Source organism: Chroicocephalus ridibundus, chromosome 2 (genome assembly GCF_963924245.1).
Source record: "Chroicocephalus ridibundus chromosome 2, bChrRid1.1, whole genome shotgun sequence".
Classification (NCBI taxonomy): Eukaryota; Metazoa; Chordata; class Aves; order Charadriiformes; family Laridae; genus Chroicocephalus; species Chroicocephalus ridibundus.
Genome location: NC_086285.1, coordinates 12458874 through 12480841, shown reverse-complemented (window position 1 = coordinate 12480841; position 21968 = coordinate 12458874). Strand labels below are relative to the sequence as shown.

The 21968-nt window shown below is 44.5% G+C and overlaps 1 protein-coding gene across 1 annotated transcript in view; it reads left to right on the top strand.

Annotated features, from left to right (window-relative positions):
- The window catches only part of ADARB2 (adenosine deaminase RNA specific B2 (inactive)), a 321998-nt gene extending 300620 nt beyond the window's left edge, over window positions 1-21378 (top strand). Inside the window, exons 8-10 of the mRNA XM_063324450.1 lie at window positions 10309-10490; window positions 16027-16205; window positions 18042-21378. Coding sequence (XP_063180520.1) covers window positions 10309-10490; window positions 16027-16205; window positions 18042-18218 — 538 coding nt within the window. The 3' untranslated portion in view covers window positions 18219-21378. The remainder of the gene's footprint in view (window positions 1-10308; window positions 10491-16026; window positions 16206-18041) is intronic.
- The last annotated feature ends 590 nt before the right edge of the window (window positions 21379-21968 follow it).

Here is a 21968-nt window from a genome sequence, read left to right as displayed (position 1 = left end):
AGATAACAGAAAACCCAAACTGTTTTCAGTGGGTCTCCTGCACTGTTTTTAGATGCAGTTGGGTTTTCCAATTTCAGACTCGTATGAACTCAAAAAACTAAACAAATGTAAGTTTGAGAACAGAAATATTGCATTCTCTGTGGTTTTGAATGTCATTAGCCAGGGAATTAAATATCAGCTTTGGGCACAGTATTGTATCTGCTAGTGATGGGGATGTTGACTGGAATGCACACCCAACAGAAGCTGGGTTGTCTCCAAGCACATCTGCTAAGCACTTCCAGGGAATACTTTCCTTGTTGCCACATATCTAAAGAGCATTAAATTCTGTGAAGGAAAAAAAGAAGAGTTTACCACAAAGTTTTTCCAGCATAAAAAAGTCTTGCAGCTCTCATCTTTGATATTATTATTGCAATATTGTATGAACTACTGCAATATTATTTGCACTGTAACTCAAATGGGCATGATATTTTCCCAGACAAAAAAAAAAAAAAAAAAAAAATCAGCAATCATTATTCCCCACTTTGAACAGCAAATGTTTACTCTCACCCGTAAGGGACAGTTAAAAAAGAGGCTGAGAAAAGGGGTGGAAAAAGCAACATTTGTAGGAACGGTGGTAGTGTTGTGGCACTACAAATGCTTCCGAAGTCTGGACACTTCCAAGCACTGTTAGGTGCTTGGTCAGGTTAAGAGCTCTGGTGTAGGGAAAATGGGTAGAACAACTGCTGAATAAGCAGATGAAGGGAGAAGATCAAGAGAGTACAGAGATTCAGAAATCAATAAAGGTTACAAGGAAGAGGGAATGGTTGTTCCTAAGAAAGGGGAAGGATGGAGATGGGAAATGACCATAGAGGAGGCTATTTGTGGGTCTGGTTCGGGCGGCTCCAGCACCTAGAAGTGATGGAAACCAAACAAGAGGGGCCCAAACAGGGATACTGAGGAGAAAAATTCAGTTAGTAAAGTAGAGAGCATGGAGTTGAATGTAAAAACAAATACCCTTTCACATGGGAAACAGAGAAAGGCAAATGGAGTCCAGCGAGCGCTGGGGGCATCGCTATGGCATGTACTATGGTGAAGGGTCTGAAAGCTTCTGGAGAGAGTGCCCAAGGTTTTCTAGAGGCATTCCCAACCCCAGCTGCACGTTCAGTTCCTGCCTTTCCCTTCCTTTCACTCTCCCAGTCACACAGTGAGACCTGCTCCTGCAATTTTATTTCCACCAGGCTCCTAAGTGCACGTATTTCAGTTGGGCTCACAAGTTCTGGTTTGGGAATCACAAAGCGCCAACGTTGCAAGAAATGTTCACAAAACCATCTCTTGCATGGCAGAAAATAAGCAGTTCCCTCAGGGCTGGTCACTGGTGACAACGCTGCGAGAGATTTATGGCTGCTAGAAATTTTGTGTAGAGCTTGGAGACAGGTTTGGACATCTGCAGTAAAATTTTTCCCAAACTTCAGTTTACCACATTAAATATGATCTACAATCAATTTTTGTTGTTGTCCTCACCTGTAAGAGGAAGAAATCAAAGGTTTCTTCACCTGACCTTTGTTTCACCACATACAGGGCTGTTTTCAGTCGTCTTTGCCTCTGGCCATAGAAAATGCAGGCAGGAAAAGAGTTTGGTGGATGAGGATATTAATGTGTGAGGACCCTTTTCCCACTCCTGCTCCCACTCAGAGATCAGTAGGTGGTTTCTGTGCCACATTTCCGACTCCAAATATTTGCTCTACCACATAGACAGTTGACTCTTCAAATGTCTGCAGGATGCGGGACTCCGGTTGCACATCATCTGGACTTGTCTCGCAATGAGAAAAAAAGATCTCTGAAGCTGAAATCCATGTTTGTATAAGCAAGACTTGACAAAAATCTGGCTTGTATACTTTGGATTTTATTGCTTGTAAAAGCCCCTCAGGAGCACTGGGCTATTAGAGAATGTTTCCTCTTGAGAACCTAGCCAGCAGCTGCTAAAATATACATCATTTTGCATTATTTGCAAAGGACATTGCTATCAGAATATCAAAGACCAGGAATGGAGGGAGTTACTCAGAAAAGTGAATAATATTCTATAAATCATGCATCTAACGATTTATGTTCTTTCTTGCTCACAGGATAGCCATAAGCAGAGAGCGGTTTAATCAGATTTATTTGTTATTCAAAGGCGTTTAGCAATTTTTATTACTATCAGCACAAGTTTGAGGGAATTTGATGCTTGGTATGCATTATTTGGGCTCTGTGGCTGTGTTGAGATTGCGGGATAAACAGCCTGGTATCATACCTATTCCCTTACTGAATTAAAGCACAAACACTGCTGGCATGAATACTCATGTTATTTGGCTCAGGCAGGGAGTTACGAGGTGAAACTCTGCGACTGCATTATAAAGGAGGTCAGACTAGATCTTGGTGGTTCCTTCTGGCTTTAAAAACTTATGCATTTATATGTGCAAATTTAAAGTTTGGGCTCTGTGAATCCCCAAATAACCCACACTTAAGAGAGTGTTGGCTTTTACACTCCCAACTTCTGTGAGTCTCACAGGGCAGCTGAAGGGAGTTCGGCCTCTCAGTGCCATAGATTTTAGAATTAAACCATGTTCTTTAGGCCCATAGTTCATTAATTACGCTAACACCTAAAATTTTGATGTTCATTTTCTCTGTTGTGTACACTGTATACACTTGTGAAAAAGCAGCAATATCATGAGCAAAATAATTTTGAAAATGATCAGCTGTTTGGGGAAAATTTTGTGACATTTGACATTTTCTTGATGTTAATCGTAAGCTATATTAAGACCTTTATGTCAGTGGAGACATCACAGCCCTAAGAGAATTTAGGCTTTTTGTGACAGCAAACCCATTCATACAATGGGCCAAATTACACCTCTTTTCATCTCCTTCTCTCACACTAAGGCTGGACGCAGCAGTGGCTTGTACCTTTGCTTATTAGAAGGTCAGTGCAAGGTTAATGCTGCTGGTGGTGGAAGTCTCTGCAGCTGCTGTTTGGGAGCAGACAAATTTTTGAAGGAAAATTGACATATGTACACATGTAAACACACAGGCATGTACACACACACACAAACACACAGGCATGTACACACACATGCACACACAATTAGGTAGAAAAACCCAGGATATCTCTAGAGTTCAGCTCCTCTTTGATGATCTAATTGCAATAACCAAACATTAGAAGGTTCAGCGCTAAATTCTGTCTTGGACGCTCAGAAATGTTCAGACCGGGGAGGACTGAGGTGCTCAGGTTCCGACCAGCTGCAAGGGTGGGATTTGCAGCACCCCTTTGTCACCCTGGGGCCTCAGGGACATTGGCTCTCTGTTTGTGTCCCCTTCAGTGACATGGTCTGTGCCTCACAAAGCCACCCAGCGCCGAGACTCTCCTCTCCCCTGCACAGTGCTGCTGGCTTCCCACAGCACACAGTGCGGACGTGTACGCCAGGTTGGTAGGTGATAGTCCACACAATCAAATGCAAGTATATGTAAAATAAGAATTTCCAGATATCTCTACTTCTTATTCCTACAGCAGAAGAAATATGAAAGACTGGACAAAACATGATAGAACTATGCACGTCTCTTACTCAAGTCCATCACCCCTCTAGGTAGACTTGTAGGGCAAATTCAGAGTCTGCCACAGAGTGGAGAAACCGCCTTCCCTTCCATAGGCTCTGTCCTCTGACTCATGGCAACACTGTCTGAGCTCCAGGCCAGTCTCCTTCCACCATGGCTCATCCCCTAGCCCAACATGCCCCCGATTTGACAACATGTACCTCCCTTCTGCACAAAGTTTCGTGTTCTATGCTCTAAAGTCATCAAGTTTATACATCTCATCACCAGCACCTGCGTCCCTTCTTCTTCCATGCAAAGAAATGGGAGAAATTATTTCTCCCAGCACCAACCAATCCAAAATAGCAGGGCATTTTCCCCCAGATAGCTGCACAGAAGGGTTTGATGATTGCCATTGCCCGTGGTTTGGTAGAGAAGTGCACTACTGCAGGGAGCGTGTGGAGGAGGCCACCATGGCACCCCAGAGCACAGCAGACCCATAGTATAAACAGGCGTTCCCAGGTCCTATGTCACCACATCACCTCTGCGACCATGCGCATGGTATGCAAATTATTGTGAGGATCTTGGTCCAAGCACTCAACACTAAGGTTTATTTAAAACATTAGTTCTTATCTGGGTGTCCCTTTAGAGACTGAATTCTTCAGGGCACTGCTCTTCCCCAAGACCTTCCTTGATAGATCTCAGCAAGGGGACTGGAGACCAGGGCAGAGCATGTTCACGCTCACTGGATATCTAGCTGATGTATTTACTTTGGAGAGATGCCAGCTTTCTGTGTGTCAAACTTGCATCTACACACGCTAATAGTGTGTAGACTTAACTGTAAATGCATGAGCTGTGACACTTGTCCTCTTTCAGAAGTGGGCATCTGCAGGTCCTCTTGCAGGGTGCAGGCTTGGGGAACGTACTTTGCAAGGTGCAGGATCTGAAGGGAACAATCCTCACAAACACCATCTTTATACATCAAATAAAAACCAGAATTCAGTGTTTATTTTGTAAGCTCTACCCTTAAAATTGGCTTTTTACTACCACTTCTCAAAAGGTCATCTTTAAAAGTATTTTCTTGCCACCGCTTCCTCATACTTCAGAAAAACAGTGACATTAAGCCCAGAGGTTAAATAAGACCTTGAACATCTAAATTATACCTCACCTGTAAAATGACACAAACCGTAACAAAGGACCTCCAGACTTTGCATCGCTGGTCTGTTCTTGTCCCGTGGCTAAGGTTTGTGAATTATTTGGGCCCACGAGCTAGAGAATAAGAAGGAATCTTTATGGAGTATATGTTCAGAGTATCGCAAGGTAATGTAGTTTCAAGGCACTGTTTCAGGCTTTAGCAGTGGGAGTCTGAAGTAGCATTTTACAAGATGATTTGAGCACATTAAGCTGTATTTAAATGTAGCATATAAAAATGCAAGACTAAAAGTCAGTGTTAGAAATTGGCATTCTTAGATCTATTTTAGTGGTAGCCTGTCGACCAGAGCCACTGTTAACAGAAGACTGAGCCTGACAAGGTAACTCTTAAGAAAAGCTACTTCAAAGGCTGCATGCTAATGTAAATGAAAATCAATTAACACAGCTAGATCTTCAATTAGAGGTGATTTGTGCACATGATTTGTAATTCTCTCTCTTAACCCCTTTCTGTGTGACTGAGATTTCAATTTCAATCTTTCACCACAAGTTATGTTCCAGAAAACATATATAAACCACCTACTGTTAAAATACAGATCAAAAACTAATGCACTAGTTCCAGTTTCCAAACCAATAATAGCTAAATGGTCATATAAATAGGAACACCACAGGTGTTCTGCTGAGCACAGACCACCATGAATAACAATTTATATTGTGTGAAGCATAGCTGGAAATATTGGTAATAGAAACTGTGGCACAGGAGGTTAACAACACGCCAAGCGGGTAAGACTTAAAGCTCTTAGTAATGACCAAAAAAAAAAGGCTTCTTTTATAAAAAGCCTTAACAAAATAACCTTTGAAATTCTTCAGCAGTGTTTTTTAGTGGGCGAGGTTTACAAAGGTCCTGAGGAGACACTCCAGTCTCACCAAGCTTCAATGGCGGGTGGACACAGCTCCCTGAGATGTTTTGAAGCATTGTGCGAATTTCTCCGCGTATCGTTTTTGAAGGGGGTCGAGGGCAGGAGTGTGTCAGCAGTTGAGTAAATGCTATGTGCAAACCGATGCCAGGAATACTCAGCGAAGGGGCTCCAGGCGTTGCGCCACGTCTCGGCGATGGGCGAGGAGCCCCGTGCAGGCCCGCGTGAGGCTGCAGCCCTTTGCACCCCCGCGGGTTTGCCCCCAGCCCTCTTCCTCAGTGTTTTTGTCATCCGTACTTCGGTTGGTCCTCGGGAGGGCCACTGCGGCCACGGTGAGCTGATGCTACAGCATGCAGGTGGGGAGGCTGCCATGTGGTTATGACCTGGGGACACATTTCACGGCGCACCTCGCCGTGGTCCCGGCATGCCAGGAATGTGGGACCCCCACAGGGGCTCAGCGGGGGCTCACCCCCAGCCCACCCCGCATCCGGGGCTGGGGGAGCACAGCCTCTAATGAAAGGAAGGCTGCCCGCTCTGGGATGCCTCCCAGCTCATCGCTGGCATTTCCGTGATTGACAAACAGGCAAAAATATATTTATTCAAGGATTATCTATATTGAAAACCGGACGCGGGATTTTGTCTTTGTAAACAGTGCAGTAATATCTGCTGTTTGAACAAAAGGAAGGGTATACTTTCCTTCCATTTAAAGTGCCAAAAGCTCCCATATTTAAGTGAAAAGGGGAGACATTTGGTTTTATTGATTCTGCTTGCTGAAGATTTTTGGTTTTTTTAAATAAGATCTGTGACTAAGGAAGCAGTGGGTTGATTTTCACTTTATTGGAAGGTTTATTATGAAGCGCGCAGCACAGAAGTTATTAGAGATGCGTGCCCTTGAAAACAGCCCTTAAAATCTTGCACAATTAGGAAAATTCAGAATGATCCAGCATATTTCCTCATAGCGAGAAAAGTCACTTTGATATATTGAGCACCCAAAATGTAACACTGCAGTGCTCTGAATAATAATTTTATTTTGAAAAGCTACATTTGAAGAGAGCACTTTGTTACAGATGGGAACACAGCTACTTTCATGGACCTAAATTAGGCTACAGAGAAATAGCTCCTTCAAAAATGAACACCCTTATTGATAGTTTCTCTGTTGCTCAGACAGATCTCTCCCCATCCTCTACTTACAAATAATCCCATAGGTGTTCAGATATCAAAGGAACAAGTCAGTACGTTAGCCATGTGTATTGGTCAAGAGATGAACAATACACAGGATAAAAGACCCTTCCCCAAATCTTTGTCTGTTAAATCTATTGTTTATGCAAAATACTGAACTGGCTGCCCTCCAAGGTAGGTCTTTGCACAGAGCAGAAGCAGAATGAGTAGATGAAACTTCCACCCATCATTAATGTGTTTTTACCATGCTCTGAAGGAGAGCAACAGTGCAAGGGTCTCATTTCGCCCAGCTCTGCACAAGACCCCTCTTTTCCTGGGACTTGTGCTGACTTAGTGGGACTCATGCATATGCTCAGGGATGCTTTCCAGAATGAAAAAAGTGTCCAACCACTTTGTCAGTCTTGAAAGCAAAGCTCCTTCTGTGCTTTTTTATCCCTCTTCTCCGAAAGAAGAGGGATAAAAAACTGCTAAAACAGTGGTGTGTCGAACTGGGAAGTGGCCAGCGTACAGGTAGCAGTGCCACCACCCTTGTCCCATTTCTCCAACACCACCAAGGAGGACACCAGCCTTGGCATTGCTCAAGGAGACCCAGCAAGCAGCCCCCACAGAATATTGCCTTCTCAGTGTCGGCACCTTTTCTGATTTCTCTGTTGTTTCTACTGTAGGATGCCACCTGGTTCTGGGTTGAGTCCCTTTTTACACCACTTTCTACCCATCAGGCACAGCTTGCTTTCACAACCTGCATGTCCTTTGTTTCTTTGGTCTGACCCCTCTTCCAATCTGTTTTGTAGCTACTTTGAAGTCAAAACCCACCGTGGCTGATGCACAGGTTTCATTACCCCCAACAACTGCCTGGGATTTCTTTTGGGATGGGAAAACAGGATTGTCTTGGGGATCAACTATTGAATCCAGAGGCGGTGGACTCAAGCTTTGCCTCCGAATAATGCAGCAGTCTTCAGCAAATCATACTGCCTTTCTGCCTTGATTCCCCAGGGTGTATAAAAATGGGGCTTTACCTCACAGCAGCACTGTGAGAATTAATTAACGTTTATGAGGTGCTTTTAATATATAGAGGATGACCTGTTATGCTTATACTATGATTTCCAATAATGTAATTCCACTGACATCCGAATCCCTTTTTACACTAGGATGAACACGTTCAAAATTAGGCAGAGAAATATCTCTAAAGAAAAAGCAGGTTCCTTGCAAAGAATTTAAATTAAATAATCATTATTACCTTGTAATTTATGCTCTGAACACAATCCCCTATTTGGGTAAATAAAGCTCAGATGATTTCTTGTGTTGTGCATATTGCTAAAATTCCAATATTGTTGAACATATGTTGTTTTTCTGTTTAGCTGGTTTTTTCTTTCCTTCAATCAAATATACAAGTGGTTTTTTAAAGGAAATGTCAAATGTTGAAAACAACACTGATATCTTACAAGTTTCCATCTGGACAAAGATATCACTGTCTAATTTTTTTATACGCCTTGGAAGCTGGTCGGAGGCACAGTACCGTTGGCTGAGCTCGACTCTATTTCTTAAGCTTGCATTATTAATTTTGCATCACGATAAGATATTTACTCAAAGAGGCAGCTAGTTCTTTCCTTTAAAAGTGATGTTATTTGCAGGAATGACCACACTTTTTTTTCCCCAAATGAAGTTATGCAAATCTGATCGACTAAAGTAAATGTTTCATAAAACCAATGACTGTTTAAATTGTGGGACTAAATTGTTTGTATATAAATATTACCTTTTATATTCCATTTGAGTTTTATGTAGATGAACACATTACTTTAATGACCTGCATTTACAGAGAGAGACGGGGAGAGTCTGACTCTGAAATCCTCAGCAGCCAGATGGCTGCCTTTTCTTGCATGAGATTAAAAGATGTTTCTCATTCACAGCCCTGCTTCGGAGGCAAATTAATATAGCCAGCTAAATTGCTTGTGTTTTTGGAATAAAATTTAAAGAGAACTTTTAAAGCAATTGGTGTCACAGGTTCCTAGAGCAGATTGCTCTCCAGGTACAGCATGCTGGTTTTAAACATTCAGTAATTAATGGAAAGTATTCCATGTTAATTGACTGCTTCAGGAAAGGGAAATATAATGACTCCTTATTAATCATGAAAAGAGACATACAGCACAGAGGCACTGCAATAATTGCACTAACGGTTGAGAAATGTTAATTAATGAAAAGAACAATGATGTAAGAAATTAGCTACATAATGCTTGCTGCTGATGGAGATTGTGCTTTAAACACATTATTTAGCATGGCAGCCACTGGATGTTGCCTTAAATAGCAGGCCACCTCTCACCTTTTCCTCCAGTCAGCTACGGAGTTCCAAATGTTGCCGGTGTTTTGGGTCTTAATGAGCCAAAATACACTCTCCAAAACTACATTTTCTGAACCATTTTCAGTTTGAACTCCTGAACTCAAAACTGTTCATACAAATTGACAGCATTCGACTTCCATAAAAATATTTTCCAGGTGTAAGCGAGCACGTGTCTGTGTGTTTGTGTGGCAGGAACAACTTCTTGATAGATGGGCTGAGCAAAATGGGTTTGCCAGGAAGGTAACTGCATCATGACTTCTTTCCCCTTTTTTAATTTTTCTGCTTTTTAACCAATTACCTGTCCCCTGAAGAATTTAGAGCGACCGTCCTGTCATATTTGTGCCTGGCTTGATGTACAAATTTGTAGGCTATTGAAATGCAGAACAGTTCTGGCACCTAATCCCACAGCACTAGTACGGAGCTTGCGGTCATTAACAGGTTGAAGGCCCCAAGGTTTCCACCATCACTCTGTTGCACCATTAAGACAGCAACAATATCCATCACTCTGAACACTTTAGAGCAGGTCAAACTATCGGTTACAAATAAATTCCCTAAAAGTGTAACTCTTTTGTTTCTCTTCAGGAACAGGATTTGATTCTTACGGGCATCTTCATATCTGCATGATCATTTGTGCAAGGAAATGTCAGCCTGTGAAGCTTTTGAAAATTATCCGCAACAATTTTGTGGGAAGTTTGGCCATCTAAGTCATGTGTTATCTTGTGTGTATGACTGGGGGTTGGTACTAATGTATAACAAATGGTTAATAAAGGTAGAATAACAAAAGCTCGCATTTTAGCTCCACCATGGCAAATGTAAAATTATAGATGCAGAAAAAAAATGAAATTCTGCTAAAGCCTTGCTAAATGAACATTCATCAAACACAAAATGCTTTTATAAAGAATAGCTCTCAACAAGAGGCCTCTGTTTGCAATAACACAAGACAGAAATACATCGCTTAAGTCAGTGGCATCACAGTAATCTAAAACCATCGTAGAGGGGGAATCAGTCCACGGGTGTATAATAATCCAACAGCGCAGTGCTTCATGCATCATAGGACAGGGTCAGGAATGGTTTCATCCTTTACGTCCCTCCAACCCGTGTGGTGGCCTTTGCTGATTTTCCCAGGGCAGCTCTCTTGTGGCCGTTCCTCCACCCGTGTGTTTTATTTCTCCTGAATTTCTTTTCCAGATGGAACATCCTTGGGCTCCAAGGTGCTCTCCTCAGCTCCTTCATTGAACCCATGTACTTGCACAGCATCATTGTGGGAAGCCTCTGTCACACTGGTCACCTTTCCCGGGTAATGAGCCATAGAATAGAAGACATTGGTCAGCTGCCAGCTTCATACCGGCGCAATCAGCTGCTTCTCAGTGGTAAGCAAACACCTGCCTGCAAGACAAATGATCCCCTCTCCCATCACTAATTGTGCCGGTCACCAACAGAAAAGTTTACTTGTTTGTAAGTAAACCATTAGCCCATGCCTTCTTTTATTCCTGCAGAGTATGAATTTGTAGAATGAAGAAACTGATACATTTAAATCCAGTTCCTTTTTTGTATGCAGCGACTGCAAAAAGATCAGTAGTGGATATAAGCTGACTGGGAAAACAAACACTGCACGAAGAATGCTCAAAGTGGAAAAAAGTGTATGACTAAGTAAAAGATTTCTAAAAACCAGGGAGGAAGTTTTCAGTAAATTTTGGGTTTAACTGTCTCCCATCCAGCTCTCCATCACCCAGCGAACACGCGAATGTGCAGAGTCAGGAGAAGCAGCCCTCGCACCTCTGGCACCACGCGTGCAGCCCCACCACCTACTGCCCCTAAATCAGAGGCCCTGCTCCTTCACCACTTGCTGGCCATCGTGTTTGGAGCAGATGGCCACGGCATAAGCGCTGGTTGTTCATGCAGGAGACCCTGCCTGCTCAGCGGACCACAGGGAGGCATTGCTGCCGTCTGACGAGGCTGCTGCCTGTCGTGTGAGCATCCCCGTGGTTTCCAGCTATCTTTTGGGCTTCTCTCACTGCCACCACTTCTTACCAGCCCCTGTCCCACTCCAATTCTCTGCTCCTTTCTTCTCCATCCCCCTGACTCCCACTTCCTTAACCCCCAGCCAGGCACTAGCAGCCCAGCCTCATCCCAGCAAAATCCCGCAAAGTCATGAATGCTTTCAGATCCTCATGAGGCGTGTGAGTGCTAAGGGACACCAGTTCTGCAGTTAGGCCCTTATTTTACTCTTAGACTCTGATAATTGTTCTTCAGGAGGATTCCCTGAGACACCAATACGATGTCAGGGTTACAGAGTTGGAAGGTCAGGATGCTCCAGTGCAGTACACGATCGCCTTTCAAAGTCCTCTAGGTTCCTTAGTCAGGAGAGTGGTATTTTATCCCTTATCTGTTTCATATTCTCTGGTTTTTTTAGTTTTTTTTTTTCATGTGTGTCCTTGTGACAAAATTAGTTTGGCTGAGACAGAAGTGATAGTTTAGCCACTGGGGAAATTCTCAGGTTCTGTGTGGTTTAGCACATCTGGTAAGCGTAATGTGCATGTACGCATTATGAGGTGAGTAGGTCAAAAAGGCTTATCCTTTTTTGAACAGCTTATCTCCATTTTTTAACTCTTCAGTGCAGCTAGCCAAAGACCATGCAATGCAAGGATGCGGGAAACCGTGCTCCACACTCCTGCTGCACCTCATACCCGCTCCTGTCCCTCCTGCCCTGGTCCAGCATGGGCAGTCTCAGCCCCATCTTCCTTCCCACACCACATCATGGGAGGAAGGAAAGGACTCGCAGCTCGTCAGGAAAAACCTCCCCATTTCCCAAACCTGGCTGTTGTTTTGGCAACCCACCCCTGTCTGCCAGAAGCCCCTGCCATCTCCCACTGGGGAAGCTGATCTCATCCTGTGCCAGCCCTAACTCATTATAATTCCACCCGTACATTAAGATCACAATCACACCCGCTTTCACTGTGTCTGCAGGATGTACAGGGAAACACACTTGAACTGTTGAAGGACTGAAAACACAGTAAGTCATTTAATACGAGATTTAACCACAGAACAGCTATTGCTTTGCAGGGTTGGCCTTGCAGAGTAAAAGTAATGGCTCATACTTGGCCCAAGTGTGTATTTATGTCCAAGAGTCATTGCCAGAGATTTCCAGGGAGTTAGAAATGCAATAGAGGGGCCCTTGTGTCACTTTAAATATCTGCATGTTTCATGGCTGGCTTCCTCCTTCCCTGAGACTTCTGTTTGGAAAAGCTTTTGCTTTGCTTTTGGTTGTGCTTGTGGGTTTTCTTCAGCCCAGGAGAAGCAATGGGAGGAATCTGTCTCTCTCTGTCTATATTGTTTTTGTCTCTAAAGCCATTATTTGTAATCATCTTCCCTCCCCCACAAATCCCAGGGAGCCAATACTGCTTAAAACTTACATTGCTGAGGCGTGTGCTGTGTTTCTTTTACCTGGAAAACTCTGCCGACAGCATATCCAGTGACTAAGGAGATGGGCACCTAGCAAAAGCCAAAGCAAATGCAATAGGGACCAAACTTCAGCAACCTCAGCCAGGCAACTCCGCCGCCGCCCATGCGCCTCTCAGGGATTGGACCAGCCAGGGATTTCAAATTGCAGGAGCCCTTCAATTATATGGATGCCAATGTTGTCACTTGATCATAGCGGCACAAACATTTCAATGGCGAGGAGAGTCACAGCGTGGGATGAGATATCCTGAGATAACTCCCTGGCCCCACAGAAAAATAGTCAGTGAGGTTTTCCACTCACACCAGTGCCAGCAAGATGGAAATCCACTCATGCACTGGGATTACTCTTGGGGGTAAACAAAAAAGCCCTGTGTCATTTTTATTTCTTTTTCTTTAAAGATCGAGGCCATTCTAAAGGGTATCCTGAAGAGGCATGAGGGTTTGCTGGGTGAGAGAGGAGAATGAGGACAGATTTCAGTTCATATCCCACAATACTCAATTCCATGTTATTTGTACAAAGACTTCTCTTTTCCCTCCAGTTTCTACAGTCTCCTATTGTACTCTGTTGTGTTGGTTTTAAGGAGGGTGTTTCACATAAAGGAGAGAAAATGATCTAGATTATTTGGGTGTTGCCTTTCAAATAAAATCAGAACAATTATTCGTCAAAAGAAAAACATGAAAAAAGTGTTTCAAAAGGATCAAAAACAACAATCAGAGACTGTATCTAGGCTCTATATTTGCATCTGTCGTGGGTCTCATGGTTTTTTTCTTTAAAGCCTATTCTCTTGCATTCAGAAAATGATGTGATCTTCTACTTACCTGAACGCATGTACTTACATGTGATAGCTGGGAAGAGAAACATGAAAGCCAAACAAGCATGGAAGGTTTTCCAGGCACTGGGGCAAGCTCCCGGCTCTCACAGTAGCCCCCCGAGAGCAGAGGGAGGTCGCAGGCTGGGCAGGGGTGTACAGCCCCCATCTGATGGGCACCCACAGCCTGCTCTGTCCTCCATGCAGCCTTTCCTTCTTTCCCTCTGGTCAGTGTTTTCACAGCATTTTTATTTATTTAGTGGCCTGCGGCAACTTTGCACGGCAGGGTGTTTGCTGTCACGTTTTTTGGCGCTCAGTCCTCTAAGCTTTTGGGTGCTATCTTGACAGAGACTGGTGCAAAGTGTCAAACAGCCGATTTTGATCTGTTTGCATCTTGTTCTGTATAGAAGCGTTTGAGTAGCGCCAGAGAGCTATCTGATTTTCAAGCTCTCAGTTTATATCCCGTTGCCTCGGTGAACTGGAGTTTTAGATGTAGACTGATCTGTTATCTCGGGGCCGGGAGGGAGCGGGGGGGAATTGAAAGAGGTATTAATACAACATGAATGTGTTTACAAATCCTGGGTGAGGTTATGACTTAGCTGTAATTCTCTTCTACACACGGTAACGAGTTCAGTCCCAGTGACTGAGATGATTTCTGCGATTCCAGCTTTGTCACCTATACAAAGGGGTTGTGCCGTCCAATTTTTTCCCTTCAATGTCCACCTTTCTCCGTGCGCGCTCTGGTTCTTGCGGCTCCCTCCTAGGGCAGAGGGGACCGCACTTGGAAGGAGCGGAGACGGAGCACGTCCCTCACCAACACTGCTTCCCATGATGCTGAGAGGCCCCAGGCAGGAGGCAGGAGCAGCATCTCTGCCCCTGCTGACCCTGCACAGCCCTCCACGTCTCCCTGCTCCCCTTCAGGGCCTCACCAAGCTCACCATGTTTAAACGCAGCGATGGATGCCAGGTTCCCACCAGCTCCCATCTCCTCCTGCTCCTCCTGAGATCAGCAGATGCTTACGGTGTGCAAGAAGGGGCTCTATGGAAAGGACGGGCTTTGATCTTGCTTCTTTAATCTCCTCCTCTCTGAACAGCCCATATCAATACTTCTCCCTCACCACAAAAGTTCTTTGAAACCCTTCAGTGGAAAATGCAAAGGGCCTTTCTCTGTTGCCATCCACCCAGGAGCAATGAAAGCAGGTCCCCATCAAGCTGTGCAAACCGTGACCTATTGCTGGAGCTGCTGCAGGCGGGGGCTCCGGCGGGAGCTGCATTTGGAAGCAGAGATCCAGCCCTGGCGCTGGCCTGTGCCGGGGCGGCTGTGCCAGGCGTCCCCTGCCCACCAGCTCCATCCCCACCTGCTGCTCACCACAGTGGCGTTTGTTGGCCAGGCTTGCAGGCTCGTGGCCCACACAGCAAATTAGTAGAAAGGGACTCAGCAGCTGGATTCAGACACATCATCCAATGCCCACGTTTTCCAAAATATTCAAACTGCTTCAGGTCACTCTGTCTTTTCCAGCCTTGGAAGCTCCCAGTGTTGATTCTTTGCTCCCAAAAGCACTAATGAGCAGGGCTAGGCAGAGCTCACTTGGTTGCATTTATCCTGTGCTGGAAAATAAACGAACCACTTCCTTTATACCTCTTCTTTCCTTCCCTGGTTTCAAGTACAAGGAATGAGAAAGCGATAGGAGTCATGGAAAGGTTGAACTACACTAAATGGTTAAGAAGAGACAGGAATTTTCATGATTAAAAATAACTCTCATGTACACACCCACACCTGACCTTGAGGCCCTGATCTGCATTTAGAGCCAAGGGAGATCTCACCCGTGTAGGCAACGAACTGCAGTATGTGATTCAGATGACCAAAACTGGCCGTGTGAATGACACAAAGGTCATGCAGTCACCCCAGGTGACCGAAAACATCATCATTGTAGCTATCTAAATAAGATGCATTCCACCTAAAGATATCCAAAATATTGCCATTAGGACACTAACTAGCTCTTGAAGAGACTGTTGCACCCGTACAGGGTAGGAATCTCGCAGGCAGACACAAGGTAAGGAGCAAGAGTTTTCTGTGTAGGTCTGTGGCATCTACAAGATCATTATTAACCTGGATCTAATAAACTCTCTGTGATGATGAAATGCATGTCTTGTATTTTCTTATCCCCCGTTTGTACCCCCTACAATCCAGAGTTCCCGTCACAGCAAAGGCCCCAGCAGGTAATAGCAGATGAATACGCTGGACCGTGGAAAGCTCACCTGGAGGAACTCATGGCAAAAGCACTTTGCTGCTTAGTTCCTTTTAAAATCCAGTTATCCCATTAAAGCTTTTCTGAAAGATTTCACTCAGCAGCTCTCACAATCCTGTCAATACCACACACTACAATCTAATGGCTCTCCTTAGGCTAATGAAAAGTTTGCCTGCAAGGTGGAAAAAGATCTGTAGGAATTGCTAAATTATGTCTCTGCAAGGTACTTGGACTGGTAACATTTAACCAACGGTGACAACAACACAGGCAGTGCACAGTGTCAGCATGTTCACTCGAGAATGCCTCATGTGCCACGACGACCCACCGCACGTTAGCAGCCTCTGAGGGTGTTGAGCACTGGATGTTACTGGTGTCCTTCTCTCCCTCCAGGGGTTAGCCACGCTGACGCTCGGCAGCCCGGAAAATCTCCTGGCTTCAGTGTGAACTGGATTGTGGGGAACACCGACCTGGAGGTTATCAACGCCACGACAGGGAAGAGGACCTGCGGCAGTCCCTCGCGGCTCTGCAAGCACATGTTCTTCGCTCGGTGGGCAAAGCTTCATGGCAAGGTAGGTCTGAAGCACTGATGGGACGCTGCTACCAGCCCGGTGTCCTATGGTCCCTCATGGGTGACCTACGTCCTGCGAGAAGATGGAGGTTACCAGCAGCCAAGACCTCACGGGGTCAGCCACGAGAGCTGAGTCCAGAGAAACCCAATGGCAGAAACCAGGAGGGGAGGTGGATGTTCTGGCTGTTCTTAGCGATAGAGTCATGCTCAGATGAACAGAAAAAACTCAAGACAGGCCTGAGAGAAATATTTGTCCTTGCCTTGGAGGCATCTACCTCACTTCATTGTTCCACAAGGGTTTAGACTCCCAACTTAAACTGTTCCCAATCTCACTCAAGTTAGCTGACTAAAGCAAGTGCTATGGATTGCCCATTCCCCTCCTCTTCCCACTCCCCGCGATGTGTTGATAAATCCATATAATGACACAGCTGCTCCTCTCAAGGTGAACGGCCAAGTACTGAAGGCTCTCCGATGTCATGACACTGAGTAGCAGTACAATTTAATGACATTAAAACTACAGGTTGTACTTAATCAGTGACAAGGGGTCACCATCCCTTGTCGGCCCTGCTTTCTCTAGGGAAGGTGGCCATGACCTCCCCTTATTTGAAATGGCATCAAAATCAACCTGCCCTCACACTTCACTTTACTTCCCATAGACAGGAGACAGTGGCAGGACAGATGGATGGCCAAAAACTACAGGGTGGAGCCTAGGGATGTAGGACATGCCGGAAGAAACTTGATGTGGAATAAGGAAATATTCCTTTATTTTTCCTGGTTCTGGAATGACCATTTCTCCTCTTGCCTGATCCTTCAAGGAAGTGTTGGGGGAGAGAAGGACACAGATACCAAAGTGGTGAGCCTGACACCACCACTTCCAGGAGGAGCAGCAGGGAAAGCACAAAGTGTCTCTTCAGCCCACCTACTTTCACTGCTATAATATTAATTTTCTGTAATGAGGCCTGTCAAGAATTGCTCTGCAATCCATGTGGGGTGGAACGAGAAGGGAAAGAGTGTTGTTTGCTTGCCAAGACTGTTCTGTGAGGGTGCTTTTTCCTACAGGGTGCTATTTCCCTGGCTTGTAAGCGTTGGGCTTTCCCCTGTCTGTTTGCTCTAAGGCATTTTCCAGACTTTGGTTTCTTTCGTATAATGTCACAGCCCCACTGCTGGTTCAGTACTGCTAAGACTTTGGCAGGTCAGAGGAGGTCATTTATTTAGTTCTTCTGCAAAGCACCTCCCAAGCGTCGTGTCCTGAGGCGGCTCCCAGCCGGTGGCTCCGGTGTCCCTCACCAGCTCAAATCCTGATGCCTGATTTCTGCCCCGCCCTGGGCAGGTTTTTACCTGCATCTCTTACTATAACACATGAAAGAGGGAAAAAGAGATCATGTGGGGGGGACCCTCCTTCTTCTGTTTCTCAGCATTACTTGGAAGCACTGAGCTTTCTGGGCAAAACTGAGCACATTCTTTAAAGATCCCCACAAAGAATTTTTTTCCCCTTTTTTTCCTAAAAACCTGAGAAGCAGGTTTTTGCCTTTGTAAAACACACAAAGATTTGCTACTGCCTGTCCCCACTCCAAGGCAAAGCTCTTTACCCCGTTCCTCTTCACGGTGGCACAAAACCACGTCACAGGCATTTATTGTTTCCCTGTTTTTTTGTTGTTAAACCAAAAACAAACACGCAAAGCACAGCGATAGTTTGTTTGTCGCTTATGAAATGTAGACAGGAAGATTATGCAGCTACTGAAGCCTCCTGTTTCTTTTGGCTCGTCGGGTGATTTTTTTTGTTGTCATTATTATTATTATTTATTTATTTTCCCCTTCCCTGATTTTTGTTCTGCAGCTGAGCACACGAATAGCAAGCCATGGAGACATGCCATCAGTGTACAGCGAGGCAAAGCTGGTGGCTCAGACGTACCAGTCTGTCAAGCAGCAGCTGTTTAAAGCGTTTCAGAAAGCCGGTCTGGGCACCTGGGTGAAGAAACCCCCAGAGCAAGATCAGTTCCTACTAACTGTATAAATCACTTGACACCTTTGCCACATGACCGGATCAAATCAGCTGGAGAGGAGGCTAGGCAGGACGCGTGAGCCGAGAGAATCGAAGCAGTTTGAGATTTAATAGCAACCTCCATGGGAATATTTGCTTTTAATTCTGTATTGGAAATACGTAAATAGAAATGTGCCCGATGCACTGAACTCGACTTTAGAAAACTGCTTTTTCATGATCCCTTCCCAAGAATGTACCTGCCCAAATTATAATGCCACCCCCACAAAGATTCTGCTTTTCATTGTTTTTTTGCTGTTGGTTATTACTGATTTGAGGCGTTAGCTGCCACCTGTCTGATCCAAAATAGAGTTTGTTTTCTCTCACACAATCAATGCAAGAGTCATCACTGAATAATGGAAAATAGTGAGCAAAGACGGAAGTACCCCAGGCGCACGGCATGACAGCAGGTCTCAGAGCATCCATAATCATCCACAAAAAAGGTGTCTAAACTCTATGCAAAAATCATCCTGTTAGCTGCCTAAATCTGTGAGAAACAATTTGGACCTCAAAGATGTGCAGCACTTTTAAACTCCGTTTTCCACTGCTGGCTCAGAGCACAAAGCCGGGCGTCAGGATTCCCTTGGTTTTTTAGACTTATTCCCTCTGACACCTTGGACAAATCACTTCCCACCAAATATTCAAATCTGGCCACAAGTTTTGCACACTGCAAATTTTAATTATGTGGGCCCAGTTCATCACACCTGACCTTTAGACACCAGCCGGGCTGCAGATGCTCTTCAAGAGGGCGATTCAACCCTGTGCTGCCTGCAGAGGTGCACAGCTCCGCAGGGGCCGGCAGTGAAGGCCGGTGTGATGATGGAGGCAGCTCTGGAGCTTCAGGCAGCCAGGACCCAGATTTCAAAGTTTGTGAGGCTCCGCAGCTCTAAGTTAAGTGGGTGTGAGCTCAGGATGCTCCCTACATCTGAAAAATTGTTGGGTTGGGTAGCCACGACTAAGACAACCCAAACTGGAGAGCACAGATGATACTTGGATCTTTCCTGCCTCAGTTTCTCCATCTGTCAAATGGGGATAATAATAATTACCTGCTTCACATCTAAGGAACTTGGCAGGAACAAAGTGCTCTGGTCATACGCAATGGTGTAAGCCAGATTCTGTCGCTCTTGCAGGGAGTTTTACCTCCCCATATAGTCCAATTGACAGAAGTGCAGCAGATGCAACTACAGGCTTGGGTAAGGTCTCACTCAATGTAAGAGTGTTCAGACTCTAGCTCTGTATAAACGCCAAGTATTTATTATTATTATTATCAATATTATTCATGTTCATCTGCAGTTTGAAAGGCAGGTGGGGTTTTTCAGTTGGTAGATGAGTAGCACCCAACAGCTAAATATTTTCTTCATAACTGTGGCTGGGTCTGATGTAATCTCATCTTTAAACCATCCCAAACTTCATCAGAATGCAGAAAATACAGCCATGGGAGAACTGACCTTGGATAGTCCCACTGCAGAACCAACCGTCAAGCACCCTGTGTATTTCTTTCAGGTTTTGGTTTTTAAAATGACAGGACTTGCGGGTATATAACTACTGTTTTCTTTTTATTCCTGCGATTCTCTTTAAATCTGTATATAACATGCTGCTACTGATTTGTGATAATTGTCTTGGTATTTTCTCAGAATTGTCAAGCTGAGTTACTTTTCAAACAACACAAGGCTCATATTTTTCCATGTAATTTCCTTTACACGGGAAACTGTTCCTATCAATAAAGATAGATGCTCTTTGTATAGGGTTTATCATGTTTGGAGAGCCATATACAGTAAATACATTGTTTATTGATGCCCACAATAGAATAGCTACGGTATTTTGATGAGATTTTATTTTTAGATTATAAACTACAAGATGTATCTATAGTGTCTTGTATAAAAACAATTGTGATAAACTAGAATTTTTAAATTAGATAAAACAAAGCTCTCCCCCTCCAGAAACCTTTTCAGCAAAATAATACATTCCATATTAACTACCAAAAATATTTAAAAAAATATCCTTAGAGTAGAAATAGTTAAAAAAAAAAAAAAACTGAGACGTTTCAATAATGGAAGCATTTTGTGGTAACCACTTTGTCAATACTTTGGCCACTTTGTCAGCTCTTTTGATCAACATTCAGAATATTTCTGGTATCTTCTGGAGCTTCCTGGTACCTCCACACAGTCCCGTCCTCTAACACAGCTGTCACTGGTGCAGACCCCCAGTGTGATCTGGGTGGCAAAGGTGCCCAGGGGGGCAGCGGGCGGGTGGGGGATCAGGCCCACAACTGGAGGTATGGGAGAAGCTGTGGGTGACACCAGCTGTGGTGGTCCAAGGGGCTCCGGCTGCTCCCACCAAGAGAGAGAAACCACAGGGCAACCAGAGAGAAGGACAAGATTTCTCATGCGGAGATCCATAAGGCAGGGGGAAGCAGTGTCTTCTACTTTTCCTCTCCAAGTTAGTCTTTATCTAGCACACAAGAGACCTCAAGGCTCCTCCTTACATCTCCCTGCCCTCATCCACCCTCCTCCAGCCCTGGCATGACGTCAGCTCAACTAACGCATAAAGCTCCACAGGCCGGTGTTGCAGCTACTGTGACAACAAAACACCGTTCCTGGTTATTTTTAAGGACAAAAAGAAAAGTGTGGTGGGATTGAATTATCCTTTGTTGCAAGAAATACATAAATGCAATCCTGGATTCAGCTGCCGGAACGAATTTAGTAGGGGGAACCAAACCAAGTTCCCGCTGCAAGTGGGCATCAGCTGATCTCATTGAAGGCAATGGAGTTGCACCTGGTTGCACGAGGGTTGAATATGACCTTAAATGTCTACTTCTTCTCATTATGTGCAGCGATGGAGTGTGATGGGACCACATCCCAGAAGCACACATGACCTACAGGCAGCGTTTCCTGAAGCAAAGGAAAACTTGCTCAGTAGTAATTCTGTAGTGAAGATTCTGTACATAACACGCATGAGTGAATGGCAATACTGTACTAATGGATGTACATTTGTAATATTTGTAAAAAAAAAAGAAACAAAAAAGACAACAAAAGAAAATAAATCTGAATTTACATATGTGAATTTGCTGCTAAGTTCTGTAAATTGCACTTCAGTGATACCTGATAAGTGAATGTTTCTGTTAAGTGAATAAAATGCCAAGTAAAATTGTTCTTTCACTGTTTGTTGACCATTTTTCACTGTGACTTAGCAGTCAGTTTGAATGTGCTCCAAAATGCTGGTATGCATTTTTGCACATGTCTACCATAGATCTAGAGACAACATGTTCTTATTTAGTTTGGATTTGATGCACCCTAGGAATCGCACTCTTGTAGTGAGAGATGGATGTGCCCTCTGGTGTGGAAGAAGCCTTACAGGGACGCAGTCTTATCCTGGAAGAAGAGTGAACTGGGTCCATCTCTAATTTGATCTTTCCAGGTTAATCTGAGACCTTTCTTAATAAAAATCAAATATGGTTTTGCAAACTCAGACTGCATGGGACTTGCTGTATAAAGCTGATTAAGAAACCTGAAGTGCTGTCTGACGTCAATGCATCTCTGCAGATGCCTTCCTCATTGGTGGAGTGGCCTTGGTTTACTCTTGCTTTAAACTATTCGTATTCAGCAACAGCAGACCAAAGTCACACTGAGCCCAAATGACACCATCCACGCAAAGGTTTAACGTGCATTAGTGTATAAGCATCACCTAGTGCCTTCAGATGATTTCCCTCAGCCGGTCCTCACAGGG